Source organism: Ornithodoros turicata, chromosome 10 (assembly GCF_037126465.1).
Source record: "Ornithodoros turicata isolate Travis chromosome 10, ASM3712646v1, whole genome shotgun sequence".
Taxonomy (NCBI): domain Eukaryota; kingdom Metazoa; phylum Arthropoda; class Arachnida; order Ixodida; family Argasidae; genus Ornithodoros; species Ornithodoros turicata.
The window spans coordinates 21,248,850-21,276,153 of NC_088210.1; the positions used below are offsets into that span (position 1 = coordinate 21,248,850).

At 47.8% G+C, this 27,304-nt stretch overlaps 2 protein-coding genes across 3 annotated transcripts; one reads left to right on the plus strand and one right to left on the minus strand.

Annotated features, from left to right (window-relative positions):
* Window positions 1–1,717: 1,717 nt before the first annotated feature.
* On the minus strand, window positions 1,718–13,866 carry LOC135370986 (monocarboxylate transporter 5-like). Its single transcript, XM_064604946.1, has 5 exons — window positions 13,661–13,866; window positions 11,702–11,910; window positions 5,800–5,943; window positions 4,585–5,724; window positions 1,718–1,891 (listed from the first exon to the last, which is right to left on the minus strand). Exons 2-5 carry the CDS (start codon window positions 11,904–11,906, stop codon window positions 1,731–1,733), a joined length of 1,650 nt encoding a protein of 549 aa, XP_064461016.1. The 5' UTR covers window positions 11,907–11,910; window positions 13,661–13,866; the 3' UTR covers window positions 1,718–1,730.
* A 3,863-nt stretch (window positions 13,867–17,729) lies between these two features.
* LOC135370987 (ribosomal protein S6 kinase delta-1-like) lies at window positions 17,730–27,164 on the plus strand. 2 transcript variants are annotated; one of them, XM_064604948.1, is made up of 16 exons: window positions 17,730–18,077; window positions 18,149–18,184; window positions 18,267–18,384; window positions 18,519–18,634; window positions 18,700–18,815; window positions 18,904–19,108; window positions 19,994–20,438; window positions 21,123–21,418; window positions 22,211–22,502; window positions 23,139–23,503; window positions 23,837–24,092; window positions 24,164–24,253; window positions 24,544–24,626; window positions 26,046–26,141; window positions 26,213–26,354; window positions 26,412–27,164. In XM_064604948.1, the coding sequence occupies exons 1-15, from the start codon at window positions 17,976–17,978 to the stop codon at window positions 26,324–26,326; spliced, it is 2,730 nt and encodes a 909-aa protein (XP_064461018.1). In that variant the 5' UTR covers window positions 17,730–17,975; the 3' UTR covers window positions 26,327–26,354; window positions 26,412–27,164. The 2 variants fall into 2 exon arrangements, with proteins under 2 accessions (XP_064461018.1, XP_064461017.1); XM_064604947.1 differs by having other exon boundaries at window positions 26,213–26,327.
* Window positions 27,165–27,304: the final 140 nt, after the last annotated feature.

Genomic DNA, 27,304 nt, shown 5'->3' on the forward strand with positions numbered 1-27,304 from the left:
TGTGTCAATTATCATATATATCCAAATTGACACAAAAAGGCGTACGCCTCCCTCTCTCCTCGAATCAGAAGCGATAACCCTATCATTCGTGGCAATGGTTGGCGCAGAGCGTGCTATGCGGTGAAGTTCAGTTTTTAGAGTGTAAGAGCGTGCTATGAGGTGAAGTCCGTTTTTAAGAGTGTAATCATAACCCATCCACCTGCCAAGCCACTCAAGCGACTCAAGTCAAACCCAGGCTATAGCCTATCCGCAGGCACACCCCCTGAGCGTTATTTGTGCCTTTTGATTCATTATTTATGCCTTGACGCAAGTGTTTACGGGTTTTTGCGGATGAGACCGGCATGAGTTTATTTTGTGGCCACCCCGCAATGTGTGACTGAGAGTATAACGCGCGTGACGTGGCTGGGATCTTGGACGTGCGTGATCGTCTGTTCAGAAGCGCACTACAATCATTTTGACGCCTCAGAATATGTCAAAGTTACTGGAACACCATGCACTCTCAGAACAGAACTTCACTGCATAACACGTTGTCCGCCAATCATTGCCACGAATGATAGGGTTACCGTTTCTGACTCGAAGAGCGAGGGGGCGTACGCCTTTTTTGGTAGCAATTTGGATATACTATGACCATTGCTACAAGAAGGCGTACGCCCCTCGCCCTCTCTTCAAATCAGAAGCGATAACCCTATCATTCGTGGCAGTGCGCTCTTAAAAATGAACTTCATCGCATAGCACGCTCCTAGCCAACCATTATCTCGAATGATATCGTCATCTTCCCTGATTTGTTGAAAACGGGGGGCGTACGCCTTTTTTTGTGACAGTTATGAACAGCATAAGTGTCACAAAAAAGGCGTACGCCTCCCATTTTCTACAAATCGGGGAAGATAACGATATCATTCGAGATGATGGTTGGCTAGGAGCGTGCTATGCGGTGAAGTTCATTTTTAAGAGTGTGGTTGGCACACAACGTGCTATGCGGTGAAGGTCTGTTCTGAGAGTGTGAGTGGATGAGAAAATTTCAGACCTTCACCCACAGAACTTCACGACATAGCACGCTATTGGCCAATCACCATCCCGAATGACATCGCTCTGCCCCCTGATTGGTTAAAAACGAGAGGCGTACGCCCCGCGCCTTCCACAAATCGAAGTGATAAGGGTATCATTCTGTGCAATGGATGGCCTTCAGGGTGATGGCGTATTCCTTTTGTTGTACCTATGGCACCGGGAAAAACGGCTGTAGCTACGAGTATGCAAGAGTACGTTCCTCTCCTTTATAGTATTTGCGGTAAAGCCTCGTTATAACGAAGGCAACGGGACCGGAAGAAAATTCGATTTAAACGGAAGTTCGATATAGCTGGGTTTGCCATGCGAGATTCTGTCGGCTCGCACTTTGTACTAAGCGGAGCCGGTTGGCACTAGAGTTCGGACAATCCGGTTCGAAACGCGTGCATTTCGGCCAGGACTGCATCACATTTCGAATAAAGCGAAAATTCGAATAAAACCGTTTCGTTGTAACGAGTGTTCACTATGTTCACTTACAGGGCCCGGGTGAGACCTGCGTCTCAAACGTGAAAGAGTGTGGAACTGGCATGATATGTCGCACCGGTTACTACAATCCGCTCATGCCAAAAGCGGGCGTCTGCATTTACGTGGGCGTCCTCGAGATTAATTAAGACATGTCTAGTGATATCTGCAAGTGAAATAAAGCGTGTAGCATATAATTCATTTATTCAGGTCATTACTGCGTTTCCAGCACTTATGCTTCGACCAGCGCGCTGTTTTATTTTTCTCCGAACGATCTCGGATAACCATAGCACGGCAACGAAGAGACAACACGTTCCAATGAAGTAAAACAGTCCATTGTAAGATCCCACGTTGTCCTTGAAGTGTCCTGAAAATATCAGGCAAAACGGCATTAAGGACTTCGAAATTGTGCTCGTGAAGTGTCTACTTATGTCGATCGAGAGAATGGAAACAGGACAAAAAAGATTACATGCTTCCACATAAATTTCCCCATGAAGAGGCCTATTTAGGAGGCCAATTTAATGCTAATACCTCTCAGTAACACAAAAGGCTCAAAGATAATACAAATGCTCCGTGTCACCGTCGGTGGTGAACTTCTTTCATAGGCGGTGTTCTTTTCTATGTAATCTTCGGTGCACTGCGATTGGACGGCAGCATAGCAAAGCGGTGACCCTTGTTCGGCAAGTGAACTTTTAAGAAACACACACACGCCACCACCAATCGACGGGTCATGTATAACATGACATTCTCGGGTAAACATAAACGAGCCCTCGCCACAACTTCCGGTGCCACGAAGACCCCCGGTCCTTCCGCGACTAAGGACGTTCGGAACCATCCGCAATGCAGAATAAACCTCTACCCGAGAAACGTCATCATGACGTTGGAAGACAGACCGAAACCGAACACTATGTCGAACACTATGACGTCATTTGTTTACAAACAGGGAGAGGTCTATTATATCTTTCGCTTTCCTGATTTGTTGGAAACGGGAGGCGTACGCCTTTTTGCTGCAATTTGAATTGCCACAAAAAGGCGTACACGACACTAACTCTCCTCAGATCAGAAGCGATTATGGCGCAGAGAGTGTTTGCTGTGAAACCCATAGAAATCATAAGGTAATAATAAAAAGGTAATTATAAGGCAATGAATCGTAAGGTAATAATAAATCATGGTGAAACTGGATGTCGTTTTGGCACCAAACGGGAAGCTGTGAGAACGGCATGTATACGAGCACTCTCCGGCTTGCCTCCTCCTAAGAGATGATTCTGCCGTCTCTCTTTTTAACACTATACTCTCATGAAATTCACAAAGCGTCTTTTCATCACGAGTAATACCTCATCTATAGGATTTGTCTGAGCGCTTTGTCCCTGTTTTCGGGAGTCTATACGCCTGGGTGGCCAGCCAGCTGTTCGTTTTTGGCCCCTGCTGGATGTTGTATCTACACTCTCACAAGAGAACTTCACGGCATAGCACGTTGTCCGCCAACCATAGCCACGAATGATAGAGTTACCGCTTCTGATTCGAGGACAGAGAGGGACGCATGCCTGTAGCAGAGCACGAGAGAGGGACGATGAGAGAGAGGGACGTACGCCTTTTTGTGACAATTTGGATATATGGTAATTGCCACAAAAAGGCGTACGCCTCCCTCTCTCCTCGAATCAAAAGGGATAACCCTATCATTCGCGGCAATGGTTGGCGCACAGCGTGCTATGAAGTTCTGTTTTTAGAGTGTAGGGTTACCGCTTCTGATTCGAAGAGCGAGTGGGGCGTACGCCTTTTTGTAGAAATTTGGTTATATGATGATTGCTACAAAAAGGCGTACGCCCTCTCCCTCTCTCTTTCTTCAAATCAGAAGCGATAACCTTATCATTCGGCAGTGATTGGTGCACAACGTGCTATGCAGTGAACTTCTGTTCTGAGAGTGTACACTCTTAAAACTTCACCGCATAGTACGCTCCTAGCCAACCATCATCTCGAATGATATCGTTATATATGTCCTGATTTGTAGAAAACGGGAGGCGTACGCCTTTTTGTGATGTTTATGTTGTTCATAATTGTCACAAAAAAGACGTGCGCGTCTCGTGCGCCTCTTCACCACATAGCACGCTGAAGACCAACCATTGTACAGGGTGATACCTCTACCACTCTTGATTTGTGGGAAGCGCGGGGCGTACGCCTTTTTGTGACAATTAACATTTCTGTATAAGTGTCACAAAAAGGCGTACGCCTCATGCTTTCAACAAATCAGGGGAGAGAACGATGTCACTCGGGATGATGGTTGGCTAGGAGCGTGCTGTGCGGTGAAGTTCATCTTTAAGGGCGTACACTCTTAAAAATGAACTTCACCGCATAGCACGCTCTTAGCCAACCGTTATCTCGAATGATAGCGCTATGTGCCAGGGTTTGTTCAAAACGGTAGGCGTACGCCTTTTCTGTGACACTTATGCGGTTCATAATTGTCACAAAAATGGCGTACGCCTACCGTTTTCCACAAATCAGGGCAGATAACGATATCTTTCGAGATGATGGTTGGCTAGGAGCGTGCTATGCGGTCAAGTTCATTTCTAAGAGTGTAGGTTACTGTCACCTTTCATCGTCTGCAACGTTGGATGCACCACAACACCGGACGTGACGTCACTGTTCAGCTTTATTCTGTGCGCCCATTGCCTTGGGTTCCTGTCTGTGTGTGTTGTTAATAATAATAATATAATAATTCGGGGCTCTACGTCGCGAGACAGCTGTGATCAAGCGCGACGCCACAGTGGTCGGGTCTGTGGATTAATTTTGCCTACCTGAAGGTTCTTTAACGTGCGCCGAAATCTCGACACACGCGGCACACCACATTTAACGTCCCTCGCGGAAGACGGTGTGTCTTTGCAACGTGTACCCTTCCACCAGGTTCTCACCGTCCTCGGCAGGGTTCGAACCCGCAATCTTAAGATCAGCAGGCGGGCACGCTAGCGACAGAGCCACTCTGGGCGGCTAAGTGTGTTGGTGACCTTACATAAGACTACTATGCCCCACTACAGAAAGTTACTCGTGGACTACTACGATCCTCACCTGCTAGTTTTGGACAACCGAAGTACGCCACTCCCATGGCGAATCTGCACATTCCCATGGCCATGCCAAGGTTCTGAAGACCCACGGAGTCAGCCATGATAGGTCCAAAGAGCACCACCACGCAACCGTTAGACCACCCGAACACGGCACATAGCGCGAGTAGCCATGGGAATGAGTAAACTAACGGAAATACGATGCAAATGCTTCCAGTCAAAAGGCTGCTGGCACACATCACAGTGCGCCTATCCAGGCACTCCTTATCAGACACTATCCCAGAAAGCAGTCTCGCGCAGGCGTCTCCGACAGCCGTTACAGACAACATCACGGCACCGTCTTGTCTGGTAAAGCCTTTCTCTTCCGCAAAATCCACCAACACAACCAACACCAACAAGCAGTACGTGCAACACACAGCACCTATGGTTACCAGGTAGAACGCCGGGTACTTCATGAATGCGAAGTGTGTTGCGCACTTACTGAATACTCGCGCACAGTTTCTGTCTTTCTTTGCAGACGACGTGCTATGGATGTCGTCTGTTTGCACTTTTCCATTTTCTTCTTGGAGCTTGGAATGATCGAGTAGAGTCTCCTCTGTGTCATGCTCGTCAATTCTATAAAAATGAGCTGACGAATTTTCTGGCTGGACATCACATATTTTCCTTTTGAAAACGCTCCCTAAATTATTCGCTGTGGTCTCATCTCGTTTGGAGCCTTCTTGACGAACCGGCGCTTGAGCGGCTTCCTGCGGATCATCGATCCACGCTATTTTTCTGTCCCCCGAGCATTCGTTGTTTCCAGTTGGTTCAAGCACAGCTCCTCCCTGGTGGACTCCATTGTCGCCTGTTCCATCTTTACTGGGCTGAATATTGTCGATGATCGGTGCTTGAACTGGTGCGACTTTGTTACGAGGAGGATCTCTGTACAGTAGAGGGCCTGCAAGGGAATTTAGACACAGTCCGCCAGAGATGAGAAATGCTCCTTTTGAACCGTAGTAGTCTATCAGCATCTGGAACAACGGGGGAAATGCAAATGCCGCAAGCGTTCCACCGCTATAGTTTATTCCAGCTCCTGAGGCTCGATACTTTTTAAAGTACTGGTTGATGACAATGTCGTTGATGACGAGAGCAACACCTGTGCCGATTCCTGCAAGAGAGTAGCATGAATGTTCAAAGCGCGATGATTTGGGACGAGAGATAAAGTTCCGAAAGCTTGACGTACCGTTGAATATGCCAAGCAAGATGAAGAACGACAAGATATCGTTGACGGTGAAGCATAAAATAGTGGTAATACTAAGCACCAAAGAGCCAACTAGAGAAATTGCTTTGGTTGAGAAGAACTTGGCCAGAATCCCCACTACTGGTCCTGCATATAAAAAGAAGGGTGATGTACAGACTCTTGCATCTTTATGCAAGTGCACACGTGCGTGTGCCCAAGCAAAAGCGTCCCATCGCAAAACAAACATTTCACAGAGGCAACACTAACCGTGTAGTCACACGAGCGACATCCTCACGGAATATTCCACTGGAATAATTTTTTAAAAAAGCTTAGGGCAAGAGGTTCCACCGCCTGTTATGTTGAGCATTTGGCATTCGCACGGTGCGGAACTTGGCAGACGACACCGGCTGCGTCGGTGCGTCTACACCCTGTCGTCTGCTACGGAATATCTTGTGGCGGCAGGGTATTGCTCACGGTTAGCAGTGCCAATACCACCTAGAAACAAAGTCCCGTCGCTTGAACGACGTGGCGTAGTAATAAAAAGTCCGCCAGTCACGACCATGCTTTCGGCGGCCGTAGCTATGGAAACGAGTCGCCACCAGCCGCATGAGCAGCCACTGGTGGCCACAGAAACGTTGTGGTAGGAATCGCCTAGGGCGATTGGCTGACATCCTGACTTTATGTGTGAAAGAGTGAAAGGGACCAGCTCAAGTGGCTAAGTGGTTAGCGTGTGTGACCATGTCACGTCGAGACTTTGTGGCACCCGGGTTCGAACCCCGGAGCCGGCGATGCTCTCTGGGGGTTTTCCTGGGTTTTCCTCAGACGCGTCAGACATAGGTCGGCACAGTTCCCTTAGAATAGTGTTGGATGTTCCCTGTGATCTCCGTACGTGTACGTGCAACTGTATCCGAAGCTCTCCACGTGAGGGTGCAACGTACCTAACCGCTGAGAAGCAAAGGGAAGCTCGCGTTACATCTGACGCGGCTGACGCAGTTTTCCTCAGTCGAAGCTGCTTTGGCAGAGCGAACTCATGTATCACGGGCGACTCGCCCGTCTCTTGCATATTGTATCCTTCTATTAAAGAGTTGAACCTAACATGGTGTCAGAAGATTGCGGATACGGTTTCACGCATCAGCCGACCGACCCATCGCTGGACACAGGTGCGGACTTTTAGTATCGTTTCTCATCGTGTGTCAACGAGCATACGACCAGTAGGCCTAACATTCCGAAACTATGGATGTGTCTTCACAACAACCGCCCCTGACCTACCAGCTCGCTGCACCAGAGCCGTTTACGTTTGTACCAGAGCACTGGACAACGTGGAAAAGACGATGGGAACGATTCCGCACCGCCTCAGGTCTCCATGCCAAGAACGCAGCCGAGCAAGTCAACTCCTTCGTGTACCTGATGGGTCCCAAAGCCGAGGAGATTTTCGCCACTCTACCAATTCCTGCAGGAAAGAAGGAATCGTACGCCGATGTCGTCGCGGCGTTCGAAGGGTTTTTCATTGTAAAGAAGAACGTGGTGTATGAACGGGCTGTGTTCAACAGCCGCTCGCAGCTCGAGGGAGAGCCGGCAGCGGACTTCATCACTGCGCTGTATGCGTTAGTTGAAACATGTGAGTACGGCAACCTCAAAGACGAGCTTCTCAGGGATCGAATCGTGGTCGGAGTTCGAGACAAAAAACTGTCCACAAAGTTGCAAATGGAGAGCGACCTGACCTTGGAACGAGCAGTACTGCTTACCAAGCAAACTGAAACCGTCGGGCGGCAGCAAGAGAATCTCAAACACTCCGCCAACGCGGCGCCAGCTCAAACCGTCCATGTTGACAGACTACAAGCGAAGTCAAAACAGACAAAGAAGATCCAAGCCAAGGCTGTTTCAAGTTCAACGGAGGAACATTCTAAAGCGACACAATCATGCTACTGGTGTGGGAAGCCAGGAAAACATCCTAGGCCACAATGCCCCGCAGCAAAAGCTCGATGCAACAAGTGTGGCAAACCGGGTCATTTTGCCTCAGTATGCAAAGCCAAGCGGCTACGGCAGGTTGTTCAGCAGCCTCAAGGCACACAGAATGAGGACGAAGTGTTCTTTGCTGGAGCAATCACCACTGCTCAGAAGAAAATGCCATGGAAAGTTTCGGTCCTTGTTAATGATCAGGATGTTACTTTCCGTCTGGACACCGGTGCTGATGTCACTGTCGTGCCAACTAACCTGCTATCAATACTAAAGATAGAGTCTACCCTTGTGAAGCCAGACATGGTCATCCTCGGACCAGCTAGACAAAGTCTGGATGTCGTGGGAACTCTGCATGCAACTGTTGCATTTCAAGGTAAACGTGTTGAGGCAAACCTCTACGTCACAAAGGGCCTAGATGAACCACTCCTTGGGTTGGACCTTATCGAGAGTCTCGATATTCTGCGCCAAGTGAACGGAGCCTACGTAGGGCCGCTCCTGGATCCAGTCAACGAGTACCCAGAGCTGTTTCAAGGCTTGGGACAAACACTCTACGAATGCAAAATCCGATTGAAATCCGAAATTGAGCCCATTACTGTGACATCACCACGGCGCATACCGGTTCCTTTGTTGAAGGCCGTAGAGAATCAGCTCCTGAAGATGGAAAGTGAAGGCGTTATTACCAGAGTTGACGAACCAACTGACTGGTGTTCTCCCATTGTAGTAGTGCCTAAAAAGAACGGGGATGTGCGCATATGTGTGGACTACACAAATCTCAACAAATGTGTGCAACGAGAATATCACCCAATTCCAAGTGTAGAACCGCTCCTCGCTACACTGGGACAAGCCCAGTATTTTTCTCGCTTGGATGCATATTCAGGGTTTTATCAGGTCAGGCTGCATCCCGAGTCAACTCTTCTTACCACATTCATCACCCCGTTTGGCCGATTCAAGTTCAACAGACTGCCCTTTGGTATCTCTTGTGCTCCAGAGCACTTCCAGAGAATGATTCACCAGCTGACAGGAGGACTAGATGGCATTGTATGCCACATTGACGATATTCTAGTCTGGGGAAAAACCAGGGAGGAACACGACAACCGCCTACACGAAGTCTTGAAGAGACTAAAAGAGAAAGGGCTTACACTCAATCGCAAAAAATGTGTGTTTGCACAAGAAACAATCACTTTTTTGGGGCATGTGATCAACAGAGATGGGGTCACACCAGACCAGAGTAAGATAGCTGCCATCGTGGACATGCCAGCACCTACAAATGTCACTGAACTCAAGAGGTTCCTCGGAATGGTTAACTTCATCGCACGTTTCATACCAAACCTGGCAGCCAAGACTGCCCCGTTAAGGGAACTGCTTCGCAAGGATGTCTCATTTTCTTGGGACTGTGCTCAACAACGTGCATTTGAAGAAGTAAAAAACTGGCTCATGTCACCACCTGTTCTGGCACTGTACTGTCCAACGAAAGAAACAATACTATCAGCCGATGCTTCAAGTTATGGCCTTGGAGCAGTCCTCATGCAGCGACAAGAGGACAAAAGTTTGCGGGTCGTTGCCTACGCATCCAAGTCACTCACGGAGGCAGAAGGTGGTTACTCTCAAATAGAAAAGGAAGCCCTTGCAGTCACATGGGCGTGTGAGAAATTCAAAGACTACGTGGTCGGATTGAAGTTTCACATAGAAACAGATCACAAGCCACTTATTCCCCTGTTCACCAGGAAACCAGTAGATGACCTCACACCGCGCCTTCAACGCTTACGTCTCAGGATGATGCGCTTCGACTATACAATGCAACATGTGCCAGGCAAAGACCTCGTAGTTGCAGATACATTGTCCAGACAACCACTCCCCGAACAAGAAAATGCACATCTCGCGGAGGAAGTTGCAGAATTTGAAGAGGCTCTTATCCGTCACGTACGTGTCCCAGATGTAAGTCATCAGGGACTTTTGCAAGCGCAAAACCAGGACGCCGTGTGCAAAACTTTGCGTACATATCTTCAGACTACCTGGCCAGACACAAAGTCACAAGTGTGTGAGGACTGCTTACCATACTGGCAGTTCAGAAATGAACTTACTTTGCATGAAGGAATTCTGATGAGAGGACAGAGATTCCTCATACCTGCAGCATTGCGTCCTTCAGTACTTAGCTCTCTCCACGACGGACACGAGGGCATAGTCAAATGCAAAAGGCGAGCCAAAGAGTCCTGCTGGTGGCCAGGCATATCGCATGATATAGTTGACATGGTGGAGAGATGTGTGAGTTGCATGAAGCAAAGACTGCCTCGGAGCCAACCTCTTATTTCAACTCCTTTCCCTGACCGCCCATGGCAAAGGGTGGCAATGGATCTTTTTTATGCCAATGGGAAGAACTACTTGTTAGTAACGGACTACTACTCCCGCTACATCGAAATCGCTCTTCTGGAGAACCAGAGGCCGGAGACAGTCATCCTTAAGTCAAAGTCGATTTTTGCGAGACATGGGATTCCGGAAACGGTGGTCACGGACAACGGGCCACAGTTTCGCTCAGAGTTCACCATTTTTGCCAAGGATTGGGGTTTTGTCCACACCACTTCGAGCCCCAAATATCCACAGAGTAATGGTTGCGCTGAAGCAGCGGTAAAAATCGCGAAAGCGAAGATCTCGAAATCGTCTGACCCTTACAGAGCACTCCTAGCGTATCGAGCAACGCCCCTGGCCAATGGTTTCAGCCCTGCTGAACTGCTGTTCAACAGACGGTTGCGCACACATGTACCTATCGCCGCGGAGCTGCTGCTACCATCTGTGCCCAATGCTGATCAGCTGAGCGCATTTGAAGGCGAAAGAAGAAAGCGTCAAGAAATAAATTTCAACAGGCGACATTCTGTCCGAGAACGTGAGGAATTCCAACCTCAGCAGAAGGTCTGGGTAACTGACCTCAAACGCCACGGAACGATATTGAGTGTGGCTGACACTCCTCGGTCCTACTGGGTTATCACAGATCAGGGCACCGTTCGCCGAAATGCAAAGCACTTAGTGCTTGACCACCGAGGAAGCAGCATTGACGATGATCAGCTGTCTGTTTCCAGTTTGCCCTGCGTTTCTCGTCCAAGTCCATCCGATGGGACAACCCCACAAACAGTAACGGAAGCGTCTGGACCTACGTCACGTTACGGAAGACATCTGAAGCCACCAACCCGTTACGGGTACGGCCAGAGTTAAGGAGGGAGATGTTGGATGTTCCCTGTGATCTCCGTACGTGTACGTGCAACTGTATCCGAAGCTCTCCACGTGAGGGTGCAACGTACCTAACCGCTGAGAAGCAAAGGGAAGCTCGCGTTACATCTGACGCGGCTGACGCAGTTTTCCTCAGTCGAAGCTGCTTTGGCAGAGCGAACTCATGTATCACGGGCGACTCGCCCGTCTCTTGCATATTGTATCCTTCTATTAAAGAGTTGAACCTAACAAATAGTTCGCACATTCCCCCAGCGCGTTAGTCGTAACCTCTGCATTAGGCTGGCTGCGTGACCTCGCAGCCTCCGTGAGGACGACAGCGGCGAGCTCTTTCACAGGCACCACCAAGCACCACCGCTGGGAGGCATTAAGCAGGCCTTCTGTATGTAGATGGCGTTGGCCCACGATTAGCAGTGCACGAAAAAACATGCCGCTCGCACCAACACGGCAATAGAAAGCTATACCACTTTTTGCGCATCTTCCTCTGGAGCATTCTGGTGAATGTAGCTCGTGTGAACACACGTTAACCGGAGTCCGAGAAGAATTAACGTACAGAGACAACAGCGCCGTGTGCGGCATATAGGACTCCTGACACGCTTAAGGCATGTCCGGATCTCATCCATGCCTCATTAGATCCCAGTGCAACGTTGCCTATCTATGGCAGCCCAACTCGCTGGCAGCCAACCCTATTAATTTATTCATCAATCCGTTTATAATGCTCTTGCGTTACCAAATAGACAAGCCACGCTGAAGCTGACGCTGATGACCCATGTGGCCTGCTCTCTGGTGGCACCATACTCGGAGACCAGCGCAACGAAGACGATAGCGCCGGACCTTCTCACTATGCTCAACCACATGAGGTTCCAGCCGCAACCCACGGCCACCACCCAAGACCATGCACTGTCTGGAACGATTTTCTTGTTTCTGCTCGCCATGTGCCTACAAGAAGATATGACAAGCACTCAGGCTACAATAGCGGAAGTTCGATTTACTGCCGCATGTTATAGGTTTCGGGTGCTGAATTCACTTTCTCCATATTTTTTAAAATTTACTTCTCAGCTTATCAACTTTTAGAGAAACTGGAGAAAAACGAGAAATGTTACTCGAAATGGCTTTGTCATACTACAAGTTACAATAAGAGGTTTTGTCCAGTGCATAAAGAAGACACGTCAGCGGCAAATTTTCTCGTTTAAGAATTTTCCGTATCGTCAAGAGCACTTGCGAGGCCAACTAACCAGCTCGTGCACCACTATATCTGATAGAGCAAGCTACTGCATGGAAGGAAAGCATACACCACTAATACGTATATTCATGTATCATATAAAATTGGGGTATTATACGAGGTTGTTGCAAAGAAGCGAAAATACGTTAGGACCTGTGCGAGTAGTCCTCAGTCTGTTCATTGGCCACGTTCTGGACGGTCGTCGAATTGCTTTCTGCATACGACATTGCAAGATATTCCCGATGGCCTTCCCATGAGCATAGTCGAAAGTCGGGACGCTCCTGTCGTCTGCTACAACGTTTTCGTTATTATGCTTTGCTGCTTGCTTACGTCGTCTGCTGGACAAGCAGGTGCTGCTGCTGGCGCTGCTCCAGACGCTGCTCTATAGCTAAATGTACCACACAGAGTAGTGCACTTTAGCTTTAGTAGGAGGTTCCAGAGGGCGCGCAGTCAAAGAACTTCCGAGGGCGCTACACAGGTCATTGTTCTGGTGCATGAAGGCATGCTATTTCCCCTGCAATCTACCAGTATAGACCTCTGCAGAAGAAACGTCATCATGACGTTGGTAGACAGACTGGAACCGAAACAAATCGGATGGGGAGGGCTGGGTTCCACGAATGGCCACTTGTTCGCTGCCTCCTATTGAAAGAAAAGTAGGACCGAAGGTCGCGTCCCTTTCAGGGACCATCGTAATCCCTTCAAGACCGTGGCTTTCGGGCGCGACCTTGTTCGCCCCTAGCTTTGAGCGTATGGTTCAACTCTACCAAATTGGTGGCGCTGTCGAACACTATTACATCATTTGTTTACAAACAGGGGGAGGTCTATTGGTACCGTTTGTCATTTTACATCTCATGCAGGCCCGTCGGCATTGGGGTAGTGGGCCACAACCCAGGTGGCGAATTTCCCCATTTATTATCATCAGTGCACTTGTTGTTGTCGGCACCGCTTATTTTTAGGCGCTCAGTTTCCGCTATAGGGTTTATTCACTGCCGTCACCGCGCCGCCATACTGTAGGTCCCTCGAAGTTACGTGCCCGCATTAATTCCCTGCCATATGCTTTTTGGGTGACTATTAACGTCGAAAACATGGAAATTGCTTGGATATGCTACAAATCACACTGCGCAATAACATTGAAATACCAAATATACGGGGGCTGCGAAATGGGTAGCGACTTGGATGGGACCTACAATATGGCGGCCGATGCAGCACATCTGCCTGCAAGCTACAGTGGCGGTCTCCTGCGGTTGACGTCATGTGAATAAACCCTATTTCCTTACGTACGCAACGCGATTGCGTGGTACGCTACACGCTCACGATACACTCACGTTCCGTATTTCCACCTCGACATTTTCTAAAGTGTGGGGACCAGCATACCTACATACTATACGCATGCTGCTGCGTGCGTTGCGTACACGCTGGTTGCGTGCTAAACATAACAACGGGAAAATATGATAGTATATAACTTACTTTCGTCAGTCACCGTCTTCCCCCCCGCTGTGAGAGGTTTCCCAAGTTTTGAGTTTTCCCACGCCGACGAGTGATTTCCTTTTTCTTCATTTGTCTTTTTTCTAGAAAGGAGGATATCTGAGACGCACGGATATCCTATACACGACCGGGAGAGCCTCCTTCGAACCAAGGCCACGAACAACTTGTGTCACTCGAAGGAGGAAAGTGCAGAGTTTTCCTTTGCGTTCGACCGCGTAATAAGGTGGAATGATAATGAGGCGCTGTACCATTTGAGACGTTACTCTCTGCATAGGCGTACCGAGAGGGGGGCAAGGGGGGCACGCCCCCCTTCCTTGGAGATCCAAGGTCGCGTCTGAAAATAGTGCGCTCTTTAGTCATAGGCCGTAATGATTATTCTCAGATGTCATAACAGGGACCTCTGAACACCCGCACAGTCCGCAACGTCCGCCCCCAGAAAGAGATATATAGTAGGGGAAGGGGGAGAATGCTTGTCCCCCCCCCCCCCCGAAAGCACTTTGCCCCTCTTGGAAAAAATGCTGGGAATGCCCATAACTCTCTGCGCGCATTTTAATGTAATGGTAATGTTCGCGCAAATAAAAGAACAAAAACATCGATAAGGAGCTCTGACGGACGTTTCAAGCAGACAGGAGAAAACTAGATTGAGAACTGCTCGAGGGGCAGATAACATATGATCAACAGATGTCCCAATACGGATCACAGAACCATGTACTCACAATACATATGCTTGAGTATCAAGGAAATTGGGAATTGTGACATACACGAACTTTCCTGCAAGAAGAATTCACTGCTGACGTCATTTTACAGGAACGCGCAAACTGAGTAGTGCGGTGATAAGAGTGATTATACACGTGCGCACGTCTCATAAGCCGCACGCGCGGCTTCGTCTATATCGTGCGCAGCTGCGCGTGCGGTATCGTACGTCGTATTACAACATCCTGCAGAAGTGTGCCGATATCTTGCCTCAGAGCGAGGTGTCTGCACGGTGAGAAGGAGATAGCGTACGATGTACTAAAATTCTCCAATAACAGCGTGCGTGACTCATAATCTTATCCATTGACTGGGTGTGGTAGATATGGTATTTCGGAAGCAACGTCATCAACGGCCTGCTAACACACTCCATTGTTGTATACCATACCTTTCTCGACGTCTTGATCTCCGACTGCACTAAGCTTGGGTCGCTCGGATAGCCCTGAAGGGCATTGCAGATCGACTCATACACCTCGATCGTTTGCTTTGCCGGCATCATTTTTCATGCCTCCAGTAAGATCTGGCGATTATCAGCAGAAAACGGTCCCCGCCGTTGTCATTGAGGCACATTGCTTTTCCAAGCACAGGTTGTGCTATTGATCTCCATCGTGTGTAACACGTGGTGCCCCGAGCGCAAGCCCCCATGTGTTCGATGTCTCTGCACTGTCTTTCTTTTCTTCTTATTGAAGTAACATGACGAGGCATCTCTCTCTCTCTCGAGAGAGAGAGTCCGTCATTTCCGGGCTGAGATCCGCGCTCGGGGGCAAATCCTTCTGCTTATCCTTCCATCTGGGGTTACGGGGATTGCTTGAAGTTTGCTCTTTACTTAATCCACCTAACAGTTCCCAGAACCCCTCCGTGGTCGCTTCCGCTCCCATCACTCTCCCTATCTGTCCGTGACCTCAAGGTTCCAAAGCATCAAGTGCCACCTTTAGTTCTTCAACAGTTGGCAGCTGACATGATGCATCTTCATCTACACTGCCGTCTTCACTGATGGATCGACGACACGTGAGTGTTCGTCGTCTGCTTTTGTCGTCCCATCTGATCCAGTCTCACGTTGATATCGTCTCTCACATCGTACGTCATCAACATCGGCGGAGTTGTATGCCATTCTATTCTTTCTGCAGCAGATATATCCAAGTTCCTCCGCGTGTCTGGGTAGTCTATACACGGATCCACGGGCTGCTCTGCAATGTGTGGCAACCATGGGGCTTCGTGGGTCGCTAGCCTCCACCAAGTTCAGTGTCTACATGATGAAGGTCATCATATATCCTTGCATTGGATTCCTGGTCACTGCGGTTTAACAGGCAATGAGGAGGCTGACAGAACAGTAACGGCTGTCCATGAGTCCCCGACAGCCGTGCCCATTGTGCCGTCGAGAGATGCCAGAAGGACCCTACTAACTGCGTGGCTTCAATCCTTGACTCTGCAGGCGCCGGGACATCACGGCTCAAACTCTCATGTATGCGGTAGACCCAAATTTGTCGTTCTCTTTCCCTGCCCGTTCATTACGCCATTTTACATCACTCCTGCGTAGACTCCGCCTCAATGTGGCTTTCACCCCACAATTCAAGTGCATGATCAGATGCGGTGACACAAGCCCCTATTCCACCTGCGGTGTCGTGGCGAACACCCAGTACGTCCTTATGGAATGTGCACTGTACTGCAGGCAAAGGCAGATACTGTGTGATGAGTTTGCCCGTATCAGCAAGAGACGCTCAATTTAGCAGCACTCACTGGCCCCTATGAAGATCCGGTGCTCCATCGTCGGGTGTTTCACCTGTTCATGGACTTCCTGTCGTCCACTGGATTGCTCAAGACGCCTTTAATTCTTTCTCGTATTTTCATCCTTTCTTAATCATCTTCAAATAACGTTTCACGTGCAGTGGGGTAGGGTACCGCGATGAAACACCCCATCTCATCGTCATCATCTATTGTTGTTGTTGCTCTTTACCAACTTTACTTATGACCTTAACACACCCCAGAATACTACTACTACGTCATAGTTTTCTGCTGTCACGTGACCGCGAGCGCCCAACGTCGCGTCTTGACGTACGTTGACTTCACGTACGTCAAATCGTTTTTGGGCATCCGGAGCGAGCGCTAAATGCCCCGCCGCCGAATTGCCGTCGACGTCGGCCTTCCGTACTCCTCTCGGCAGACGGCAAATCGTTTTTCCGGATACGGAGAGGGAGCTACGCGGGTACGGCCTGCTTCGCGCGCTCGACAAGTCCCCTTATATATAGCAAAATAAGATGAATGGAACTGTGTAAGCACTTGAGCGGCATCGTATAACGGAAGACGGGGCTACGAAAATTTTCAAGCATTCGGTAATTCGCTTTTGTACTCAGAACTCGCACTGGATGAGCCCTCGGCCATTTGCCGGTAACGGGACTTTGTAGTTTTTCCGACGTATCGTACAACTCAAAATCGACGGCAAATCGTTTCTTTCCATCCACAGCCAGTGCCGAATCAGCCATCGGCCAATCGCTGGTATGCCTCTCCGCCGAAGCGCCGGCGAGCTCCGCGTCCTCTGGGCCCGACGGCAAATCGGTTTTTTGCACCCGGTGCGATCGCTGGCTGTTCCGCCGCCGAAGCGCCGTCGACCTGCGGCTTCCGTACTCCTCTCGGGCGACGACAAATTGTTTTTCCGCATCCAGCGGGGGTGCTGTGAGTCAGCGTGAGCTAGAGCACTGAACGGACTCGGGCTTACCCGAAAGCCCGAGCTAGGCCCGGCCCATGGTCCGGGATGGACATTGGCATGGCAGGCTAGCTGGCGTTGGACAGACAGACTCACGAATGATGGATCTCATCCACCAGATTGTCTGCATCTATGCAATCTTATACAGTGAACCCTCGTTATTATGACCATGGTCGTTCCCGAAAATTTTGGTCATAATGCGGAATTGTCATATTAACGGGGGGGATTTGCAGAGATTTCACTAAACTGCTCCCCAGGAGTATGGTCGTAAAGCGCGTATGTCAGATTATCGGGGGTCATATTAACGAGGGTTCACTGTACTCTCAATTTGAAGAATTCAATTTAAAAAGATGCAATTGATTATGCTCGCTGAACTGGCTGAACGCGCGCATGAAGTGTTGAAGACCCTCTGAAGCGCTCTGAAGTGCCCGAAGTGCCAGTGCTCTGAAGTATGGTGAACTAGACCAGTGGACCAGCGATCGTGAAGACGACTAGCGTTGTCTTTGTTAGCCTCCTATGACCGTAAATATTTAGCCGAAGACGCAGCCCCAGCACCTGGTCATAACTATCCATCTGCCAAGCCAGTCAAGCGACTCAAGCCAAATCCAGGCCATAGCTTATCCGCCTATCCGCAGGCACACCCCCTCATCGTTTTGCCCTTTTATCTATTATTTATGCCTTGACGCAAGTGTTTACGGGTCTGTGCGGATGAGACCGGCATGAGTTTATTTTGTGGCCACCCAACAATGTGTGACTGAGAGTATCTCGCCCGTGATGTGGCTGGGATCTTGGACATGCGTGATCGTCTGTCCCGAAGCGCACTGAATCATTTTGACGCTTCAGAATATGTCAAAGCTACCGGAACACCATGAGTGGATCAGAAAATTTAGCGTATCCAGCCCTACATTGCACAAAAAAGGGTACACAATTTACAGAGTTGTTTCCAAGGTATGCGCGTCACGTACAGTTGGTGTGCAATTGTCGTTCTTACGTGCTTCATTCACGTTGACGTGTTACAGGTTTTCCCGAAAAATTCGGTGGAAGCAACTTCCCAAGTGAGTCACATTTGGGTACTTTCAGTTTATTTTCAGTGTTAGCGTGCTGTATTCGTTGCATTAACGTTTCCCCTAACTTTAGGTCGTAGTGTGGAAAAGATATAATGACTTTAAAAAGCTCTACAAGTCACTGCTGCATATATACAAAGGCCTTCATTTGAAAGGAGAATTCCCAAAATTTCCGAAGGCACAAATATTTGGCAAGTTGCAAGTTTTCATTGTAAATGATACGCAAAAACTTCACTGTTCCAACCATATTCATTTGAAACAGTTCAAAGCTTTCTTGTTATTGTTTTCATCACACAAAAATTTTGCCCCGCTTCTTTTATCAAAGGGCGGTTCCAGGAAGATGTTATCGAAGCCCGTCGTCAATCCGCACTACTTATTCTAGAGTTTGCTGCCAGATATCCCGTGCTGTACAACAGCCAAGTCTTTGCCAAATTCTTTGAGGTAAGCTTTCTCCGTTTCTTTTCATTTTCGTGTCAGTATTACACCTAACACAACTTACCTCGAAGGGGGGAGAGCAATGCGACGACCAACACGAAGACGAGCTCTCAAACCTGACTCCCCCCTTAGTCCCGCCGTCCTCTCAAAGTGGCGGAAGACACGAGATACCTCAGAGAGAAGATAGGTAAGGGTGCCTTGCATTCAGGAATAAACCTAGCCCCAATTCAGCACTGGGCTTTTCATTTTTATCCACTTTTTATTTGTAACCACAGGACTGAAGAGGGGGATGACGTGAGTAGTTTGGGATTCTCAAGAAGATCCACGCCCGAAATTTTAAGCATGAGCTCAAGAACAACAGACGACGACATGGCAGAATATGAATTCACACCTTGGGCTCCTGCCGACACAGAAGAATGCGAGAAGCGTTCAGTATCCTTCCGCTCAACGGAGCTTGCAAAGTTTGATCCAGTTTTGCAGGTACTTGCTCTTTACTCTGTGTGATTTGTGCCTGTTATACTTCTGTCAGATGGACAGACATACGGCCTTTAAGGCTGCGGCATTAAGAAAAAGCCATAGTTGAAATACGACCTCAAACCCTGGTAAGCTGCCAGATGGTATCTGTGAAGGCGTTTTGCCGATGATGTGCCGATAAACACATATGTGAATATTGAATGAAATGTAGTGAAATCCCATTCGTTCTCACTATGAGCGCTCGTAAACAACTTTTGGTTTGCACTTCGCCAGTTTGAAAAATAAATCGGCAAACAATATTTGTTTTGGAGCGATTTCGATGCTTTGTTGTGCACATGCAGTTTTGGGTGCAGACGACACAGACTGTAGTGGTTCGAGGGTATCACTACGAACTGACGAGATATAATTAGAAGGAAAGTGCAAATATTCACCAGAAAAACTCTAGGCGTTGAGCGTGAAAAAAAGTTGGCAGGACATTACGTCTCGTAAAAACATTTTATTTCGAATAGAAGGAAATCCACGCCATCTTGTTCATGGCGTTTGGTAACGAGACTTCGGCAGTTTCGGGGAACACCGTAAACTGTCTTGCGGGAACTCCGTTGCCCTTACATCTCAGTTTCGTCGCAAAGGCCGTACAGCTGATCGTCTGGCAAGAACTTAGTGACCGTATTCATTTAAGGTCGTAACCGTTAAGGCCGTAGGTGCGCCCATTCGACAGGGGTATTACACTTTATTACATGGTCTAGTAGGAGCTTGTGCGGCTTCTTTTGACTTCGCCTTCTCCTATTGGTATGATGCGTGCCTGTAGATTGTTTAAAAATGTGTATCCCATATATTATTGAATCAACTTTTGAATCAAGCTTCGTGCATAAAACCATTGTTCAAACATAGGGTGATTCCGCAACACCGGACAAGGACACGTCTTCCTACCCGAGCAACGCCTGGATACTTTCTGCCGTTGAAGTATGCTCGCACTTGACCGATGGCTCACCTCCGGAGTGTTCCGAAGCTTTCATATTTCCGAAACCATTTCAAGACGTGGTGTCCGACGGCCTCCCGCCCTTTGGAGAACAGAACACGCAGCCGCAACATCCTGCTGAACAGAAAGCTCAAAAAGAAGTTCCTGTGGAAGGCGGAACTGCTGCAGGAGGCCTCGCAGTAGCCCCACTTTCTCCCCTCGACGTTGAAGGCAGTAGGGACAACAAGGAAGCTGACTACTTACGAGAAGCTGCAGAAATAGTGACAGAAGCGTACAAAAGTGAAGCTTCCGGTGATTTCGTGACAGCGTTTTCGCATTACAAAACTGCAGTAGCAGCTCTGCTGGGAGGTGTACAGAGTAAGCTTTCAGTGTTATTCCTAGTGCTTGATAAGTGATACAGTTGTGAATACAGATCATGTAACAGGTGTCGGCATGCCTCTTTAGGATTTTGAAGTTCTCGTAGGACCCCAAAAAGATTTAACCTTTGCTCATTCAGATATGGGGCAACATACGTACAACACAAGAACTCAATATGACTAGGGCCCTGCGTTTTAGGGTAAAACCCAGTAAAACTTGTTTTTACCCCCCAATTTGCCTCATCATCACCCCCCCCCCCCCCCTCCAAAAAAAAAGAACTGAAAAAAAAAAAAGAAAATGGCAGTACCGGCACTGGAGGACGCCATGTTCCACATCTCACGTTCATATAAAACGTGAGCAGCGCTCCTTTTCTTTTTGCTTTCCACCCGACATTGCCTTATTTTACCCTCTTTTATGTCCCCCTGAAATAGCGCAAAATTTAAAATAAAATTTAAAAAACCCGAAAACACAGGTTCCTATAAATATGAGTAAAGACATTCTTAGCGATGTACGCTCGTTGTTAACAGTAAACAATGAATTGAGCCCAAACAGGCGACGCATGTTCCGTACGATACCTGCATGCAGTGCCATTGTTGCTTTTACGTTTTGTTCGAATATGAACACTTTACTTTGAGGTACTCTGATCTAAAGTTCATGTTTCCCTTTATTTTGTACCCCACAAAGATGATCGCAACACAGCCAGGCGAGAGGCAGTTCGCCGTAAAACTGCGCAGTACCTCACACGGGCAGAGCAGATTTACAGCACGAAGCTAACGGGTACTTCGAGAAGTGAGACACGATGGACGTCCGACATCCCACGATCGAGGGAGCCGTCTCCGAGACCCGTGCCGTACGGAATGCCCGTGGGCGGGGCTCTGCGAGGATCTGTCCAGGAATTGGGAAATTACAAAGTCATTGGTGTTGTTGGGAAAGTGCTGCTTGTACTAGACACTCATCAAAACACCACGGTTGCTATGAAGGTGAGAGATAGTATGTGTTGATCTGCAGAGTGTAGTATAGTGAAAAGACTGCTTACAGTGATTTGGAATGTGCTGCGATACTGCGTACAGTGTATTTTTTTTAGTGGAAAAGGCTAAGCCAGCATTCGATTCGATGTATTTCATACGACGTATGTTGCACCACATGTAGCGCGGTTAGAATGAACTTTGTGAGCATACTTGAACCCTCGAAACTTTTCCAGGTGCAATCTGTTTCGCGCTTCTTTTTTCTTCTTCACAATCTTCGTTATGCAACAATACCTTCATTACATGTCTGTACCATGTTTACAATCAGATTAAACAAAAGCATCACAGGTGGTATGCATATACCACTGGTAGAGGAATGCTGACATCTATACCATGCATGCTTTCCCTGTTGAACAAGAACAGCTACACAATTTTACACAACCTAACGGAAAACAGTCGCGCAAATAACAAACATTTACACAACCTTAGGAACAGTTTCAGCTCGAAATATCGGTGGCTTCCGGCCTGGGGCTTCCACTTTGATGCTTTCCCTCGCGAATGATTGGTTAGTTGCCGCAAAGAAAACCCACGGGAAAAGAATAGACAATGCACTACAAGAGGAATTGATGGATTGATTGATTGGAATGGAAATATTGCATAAAGGCACGTCTTCTCTGATATTTTGAGGATGTGTTATACGTTTATTGTGGTCATTATTTATGGCGGATTCACTACGAACCATTTCAAGCTGCACTAACATTCTGTATCAATATGTACCACATATGTTCCTCTTTACGTCCAACGCAGGTATTGTGGAAAAGCCCATGCCCAGCTGTCACTCCAATGCCGAGTGTGGTTCCACGAGACATAGCCTTTATGGTACAACTTCTGAAGCTCTACGAGACTGACTATGCCTACTTCCTCGTGCTCCAGTATGCACCGGGAGGTCGACTCTGGGACTACTTGGGCACCACGGTGCACGGATGTTCGGACATCGCCTCGAGCGCTACTCAGGGCGATACCCATGTCGAGGACATTAATGTGGAAAATGCCTCCCTCATGCCACTCTCAGGGTCCCCAAAAAAGGCTCCATCCACTGGTGAGAATTATTGGAAATGAGGAATGATATGGGGTGAATGCAAGTATTCTACTTACCATCTATTCGTACGAGTGACATCACCACGGAATGTTCCGGTGGAAGGAAGAGCGAAAAACTGCTCACGGAGCAGAAGTTCCTGCGTGTGTTATGTTGGTGCTTTTGCACAGTGCCGGAATATTGGGAATGGCGTTCTGCAAACTTAGCAGACGACACCGTCTGCACCTTTTCCTGTCGTCTGCTATGGAATATCTAGCAGACGCAGGATAGTCCTCACGGTTTGCAGCACACTAAAAGACAAACTGTGCTGCAAATCGTGAGGACTGTCCTGTCGTCTGCTATGGAATATCTAGCAGACGCAGGATAGTCCTCACGGTTCGCAGCACACTAAAAGACATAACGTTGAGCGTTCGCACATGGCAGCGGAAAGCTACAATGTTCTTTGCACCTCCTGCTGGATTATTTAAGGAATACTGCACATGTGAATACACATTTAATCGAGCTCTAATAAGTTAGGGAATGAACCTTCCCTTTGAGTGGATTCTGCATGCATTTATTTTCAAAGCGCGAGACATGTTCTGGCCATTTTCATATGCGTAAGTGATATTTATATTGAAATACATTTAAATTCTTGCATAGGTTTCCCCTCACCACACACTGTAAAGTCTGACCTTGATCGTGTACCAGCCAGCTACCTTGCGCTGTTCACCAGTGAGCCATCACCGCACAATTCATTGCCAGCATGTAGCGTCCACTCTAGCCACTCTGCCCCTTGCATAGAGAAGCGAACTATGGGATCAGCCACAGACGAGCTTGTGCAGTGCAACATTGGTGTCGACGATCTCATCTCAAATGCGGAGCTCCTGTTGAAGAACATTGAAAGAACTTTGAAAGTGTGTGATCCAGACTTGACAGCACGGAAGAGCTTTCAGGAAGAGCCCGTTAGCACGAAGGTCGAAAGGCGAAGTGCTCAGTCACTCGGGTCACAGGATGCCAGCGTAAAGGTAAGAACGCATCGAATACGTTCTGACAGCATGTCCTTGATCATTGGAGAGGTTAGAGCTTGGGGAAACCATGTGACAAACTGTCTGCCCACTCAGAAGACAGGAGTATAAGGGGGTGTTCATAGACTGGGATGGTAGTCCACATGGTATCACAGAAGAAGCCATATGCGCCTGAGCTTGAGCTGCTGCCCCCTTCTTTGGGAGAGGGAACAGCGATTTCGCGTTGCGGACAATAGGGGAAAGAGGGAAACTGGGAAGCTGCGCGGACAGCTGATCTACTTGCATAGCGTAGAGACAGCTCTGCTGGTACAGCTGAACAAATTGGCTTTGCAGCAACCAAAATCCAGCCAGCCCCCCATTACCAGTACTGCGGAACGAAAGGACTCCTTGCCTTACCGAGCGGCGGAAGCGTTTGAACGACTGGACGGAGCGTTAGCGGAACACAGAAAGATGGCTCCCCTGCGGCATCTTCCCGAATCCTGCGTGAGGTTATGGGCTGCGGAAATATCTGTGGCCTTGATGCAGCTCCATCGCCTGGGACTCGTCTGGAAAGACCTGACACCGAAGAATGTGCTGCTTTCAGACGGCGGTGAGTTCCTAGCGGGGTTTGACAAGTGTCCGTGTTATTGCACACACGATAACTCTCCCTTCCACATTCAGGTCATGTTATGCTCACTTACTGCTGTCAGTTCAATTGCGTCGACAGCTCCCCGGGCCAGTTTGCTCTGGAGCATCAGTACTCTGCCCCAGGTGAGGTAACTGCATGTTCAGTGCACTAGGGCTTCACCCTTATGTCGAACATGTGTGTACCAAGGCTGCTGTCAAGTAGGCATAATTACGGAGTAACTGTGGTCGACCTTGTCACAGCGAAACACGACACAACGAAATAACCGACATTCCCAGCTGTGTTGTCGTAGGTATTGCGGAAATATATAAATATAGAGGTTACACAACTATTCGCACAGTCTTAGAAAGACATGCTATCTGAGTGATCAAACTGAACATTTATGTGCACGTGTTGCACATTTCTTTTCTTGCAGAAATTTGCAATCTCGGTGAAGTTACTCCTGCCTGCGACTGGTGGAGCTTTGGAGCACTGCTTTATGAACTCTTTGTTGGTGTGGTAGGCTATTATCTATCTTTACGTGCAGAATAATAGGAAGTCAATGTATGCAGATTTCTACTGCACCCAGATGTAGATGTGGCCCCCGAAGTGCAAAAATTTATCCTGGCTGAATGAAATATTCTCATACCTTGACATCAATGCAAAAGGAACAGAATTCATCCATCGCGTTGTGATTTATTCGCGAAGGAAACCGCAATTTATGCTTTCCATCTTCTCATGCTGTGCAACATGCCGGTGTGGATGGGATGTTCAATCGCTGCTTGAAATCATTTGCGGAAACCAATGGGAGGCCGCACTGCATAATCACTCCTCTTGAGAAGGAGAGGGGGAATGTGTAATATTGCACCTTCCTTCACACTTAAATCACGAACGATGCAATGGATAAATTCTAGAGCTGTGCGAATAATCAAAATTTCTAATACAAATCGAATATCTGATGCTATTCGCAATCAATTTTCAGTATTCGAAATTTCCGAATATTTTTCGGTTAGTATACTGAAGCGAGGTATCGCCATTCTGCAAGTGGGCTACGCCTCATTACATCCAGGAGTTCGGTGAAGCCCACTTCACGTTACCGCGATTGCTTTGGTGTACGTTCATCGTGATTAAGCGGCACAAAGACGCGGACAAAGAAGGAAGACAGGGCAACTGCTCTTCCTTCTTTGTCCGCGTCTTTGTGCTGCTTAGTCATGATGAATGTACACCAACTACCCCGCCTCCACACACTCCTTCATTGCTTTGGTGTGCGGCTCCATGCTGCAAGTCGGCTTCACCTCGTTACATGAGAGTGCTAGGTGAAGCCCACTTTGCACTGTTTATAATATTTTGTCACTAAAGTCTACGACTTCTGTGACCTCATGGCCAACACTGTGCTCCTTGTACTCTGCATGTTTCAGTGAATGTACTCCCACCTTTCAGAGTTATGTTCAGGAGCTTCACAATATAAACATAGGACTGAGGAGATGCACACAAACCCAGGCTGCATGGAACATGTTGACTAACTCTCAATGCAGTTAGTTCCACTATATAATGCAGTCTACCATACACAGCACAGAGGGAAGCCTTCTCTCATGATATGTTATCTTGGGTGAAAGGACTCGCAAGTTTGGAGCAGATCATCATCGAATGAGCACAACGGCACAAAATATTTCACCATGAGGTATTCGAAATTTTTTGAATTGGGCCTTTTCTGATTATTCGAATTTGATTCGCCGTCTGAAGAAATTATTCAAACTAGATTCGCAGTGTAAGTTAAATATTCGTAAACTATTCGCAATGGAAATTTTGCTATTCGCACAGCTCTAATAAATTCCTTTCCTCTAGCACTCCTGTCGAGGTAACAGCACCTTTGGTCCCGCCAGGAGAAATTTTTGCAATGTAGTACCCTTTGATTGTAGCATTATGTCCTCCCATTAGCCTCTGCACGAAAACTACCCAGGAGGTGTGACAGCAAGCACGCAGATAGAACTTCCAAACCATCTCTCCAATGAAGCTGTGGACCTCCTCAAGAGGGTACAAATTCTTAACTTCCACGTCACATTGCAGACCTTCTCTCTTTGTGATCATTTAAAACTCTCCCCCAGTTGCTGACCTACAATCCGCACCAACGCCTCGGCTATGGATCACAAGGTGCAAACGACATCCGTAACCATAGGTTCTTTGTTCCAATCAGTTGGGCAGAGCTTGAGCCCAAGTAAGGTGTGTAAAGCGACTGCAGTGTGCAAGGTACTGTGCTTATGCTACCGTTGCATTTCTGTTATTATTATTTTTTTTTGTTACAAGGGTTCTACTACTGTGACCTCTCCTCCGTGAGCTCCTCAATGAAGTACTTCGCTTGTCAACCATCAGGATTTCGCCAGGTGACATCCAGGATGATGTAGCCTCCTTTTACACAGTACAGGTAAAGCCTGAGTTGAGGCCATGACCGAAACACAGAAACATCGTACGAACTGCGAGCGATACGAGACACATTAAGATCACGTTCTGTCTGTTCCTTTAAGTATACCCCCCTTCTCCACCACACACAAACTTGTCATCTTGCAGACGACGCCTTTCATACATAGATCATGCTTCACTGTTATGTGCAATTTGCTTGACATTCGTCTCTGTTCATGATGAGGACACTATATAGTAGCGACATTACTGTTTGCAATGAAAGTTAATGTTATGTTTCAGATGGTTGTGACCATTAGTATTTATATGACGTAGCCTCTCACTTGTAAAGAGCAAAAATACTCATCGGTGCCATGGCTCTTGAGTTTGAGGAATAATAGTGCGAGATTTTGCATCACGGCATGACTTGGCAATAATACTTGTAGTTCTTTCCAATGTTACTGGGCAGGTAACGTGTATCTAGTGTGTGCATTTCGTACGTGTGGCGAATGGTGTGTTTCTCCTTTTTCAACTGATGAGGACTGAAAATAGTGATGTTACATATATTGTACACAAATCTGCTTTTTAGACCCAGCTATTTGAAGCGTGTATATACAGCTGCATTATTGCCTGTGAATAAACTCTGCAGAGAGGTCAGCTATCCTTACTGTATGATACCTTGCCCGTGTATGCGGTCACACCTCATCATTAAAGTAGCACAGAAGTCATTTTTAACACCCTGTTTTCTTTGTATAAAACTGCTAAGCAGGCCAGTAAGATGCACCACAAGAATTAATTCACCC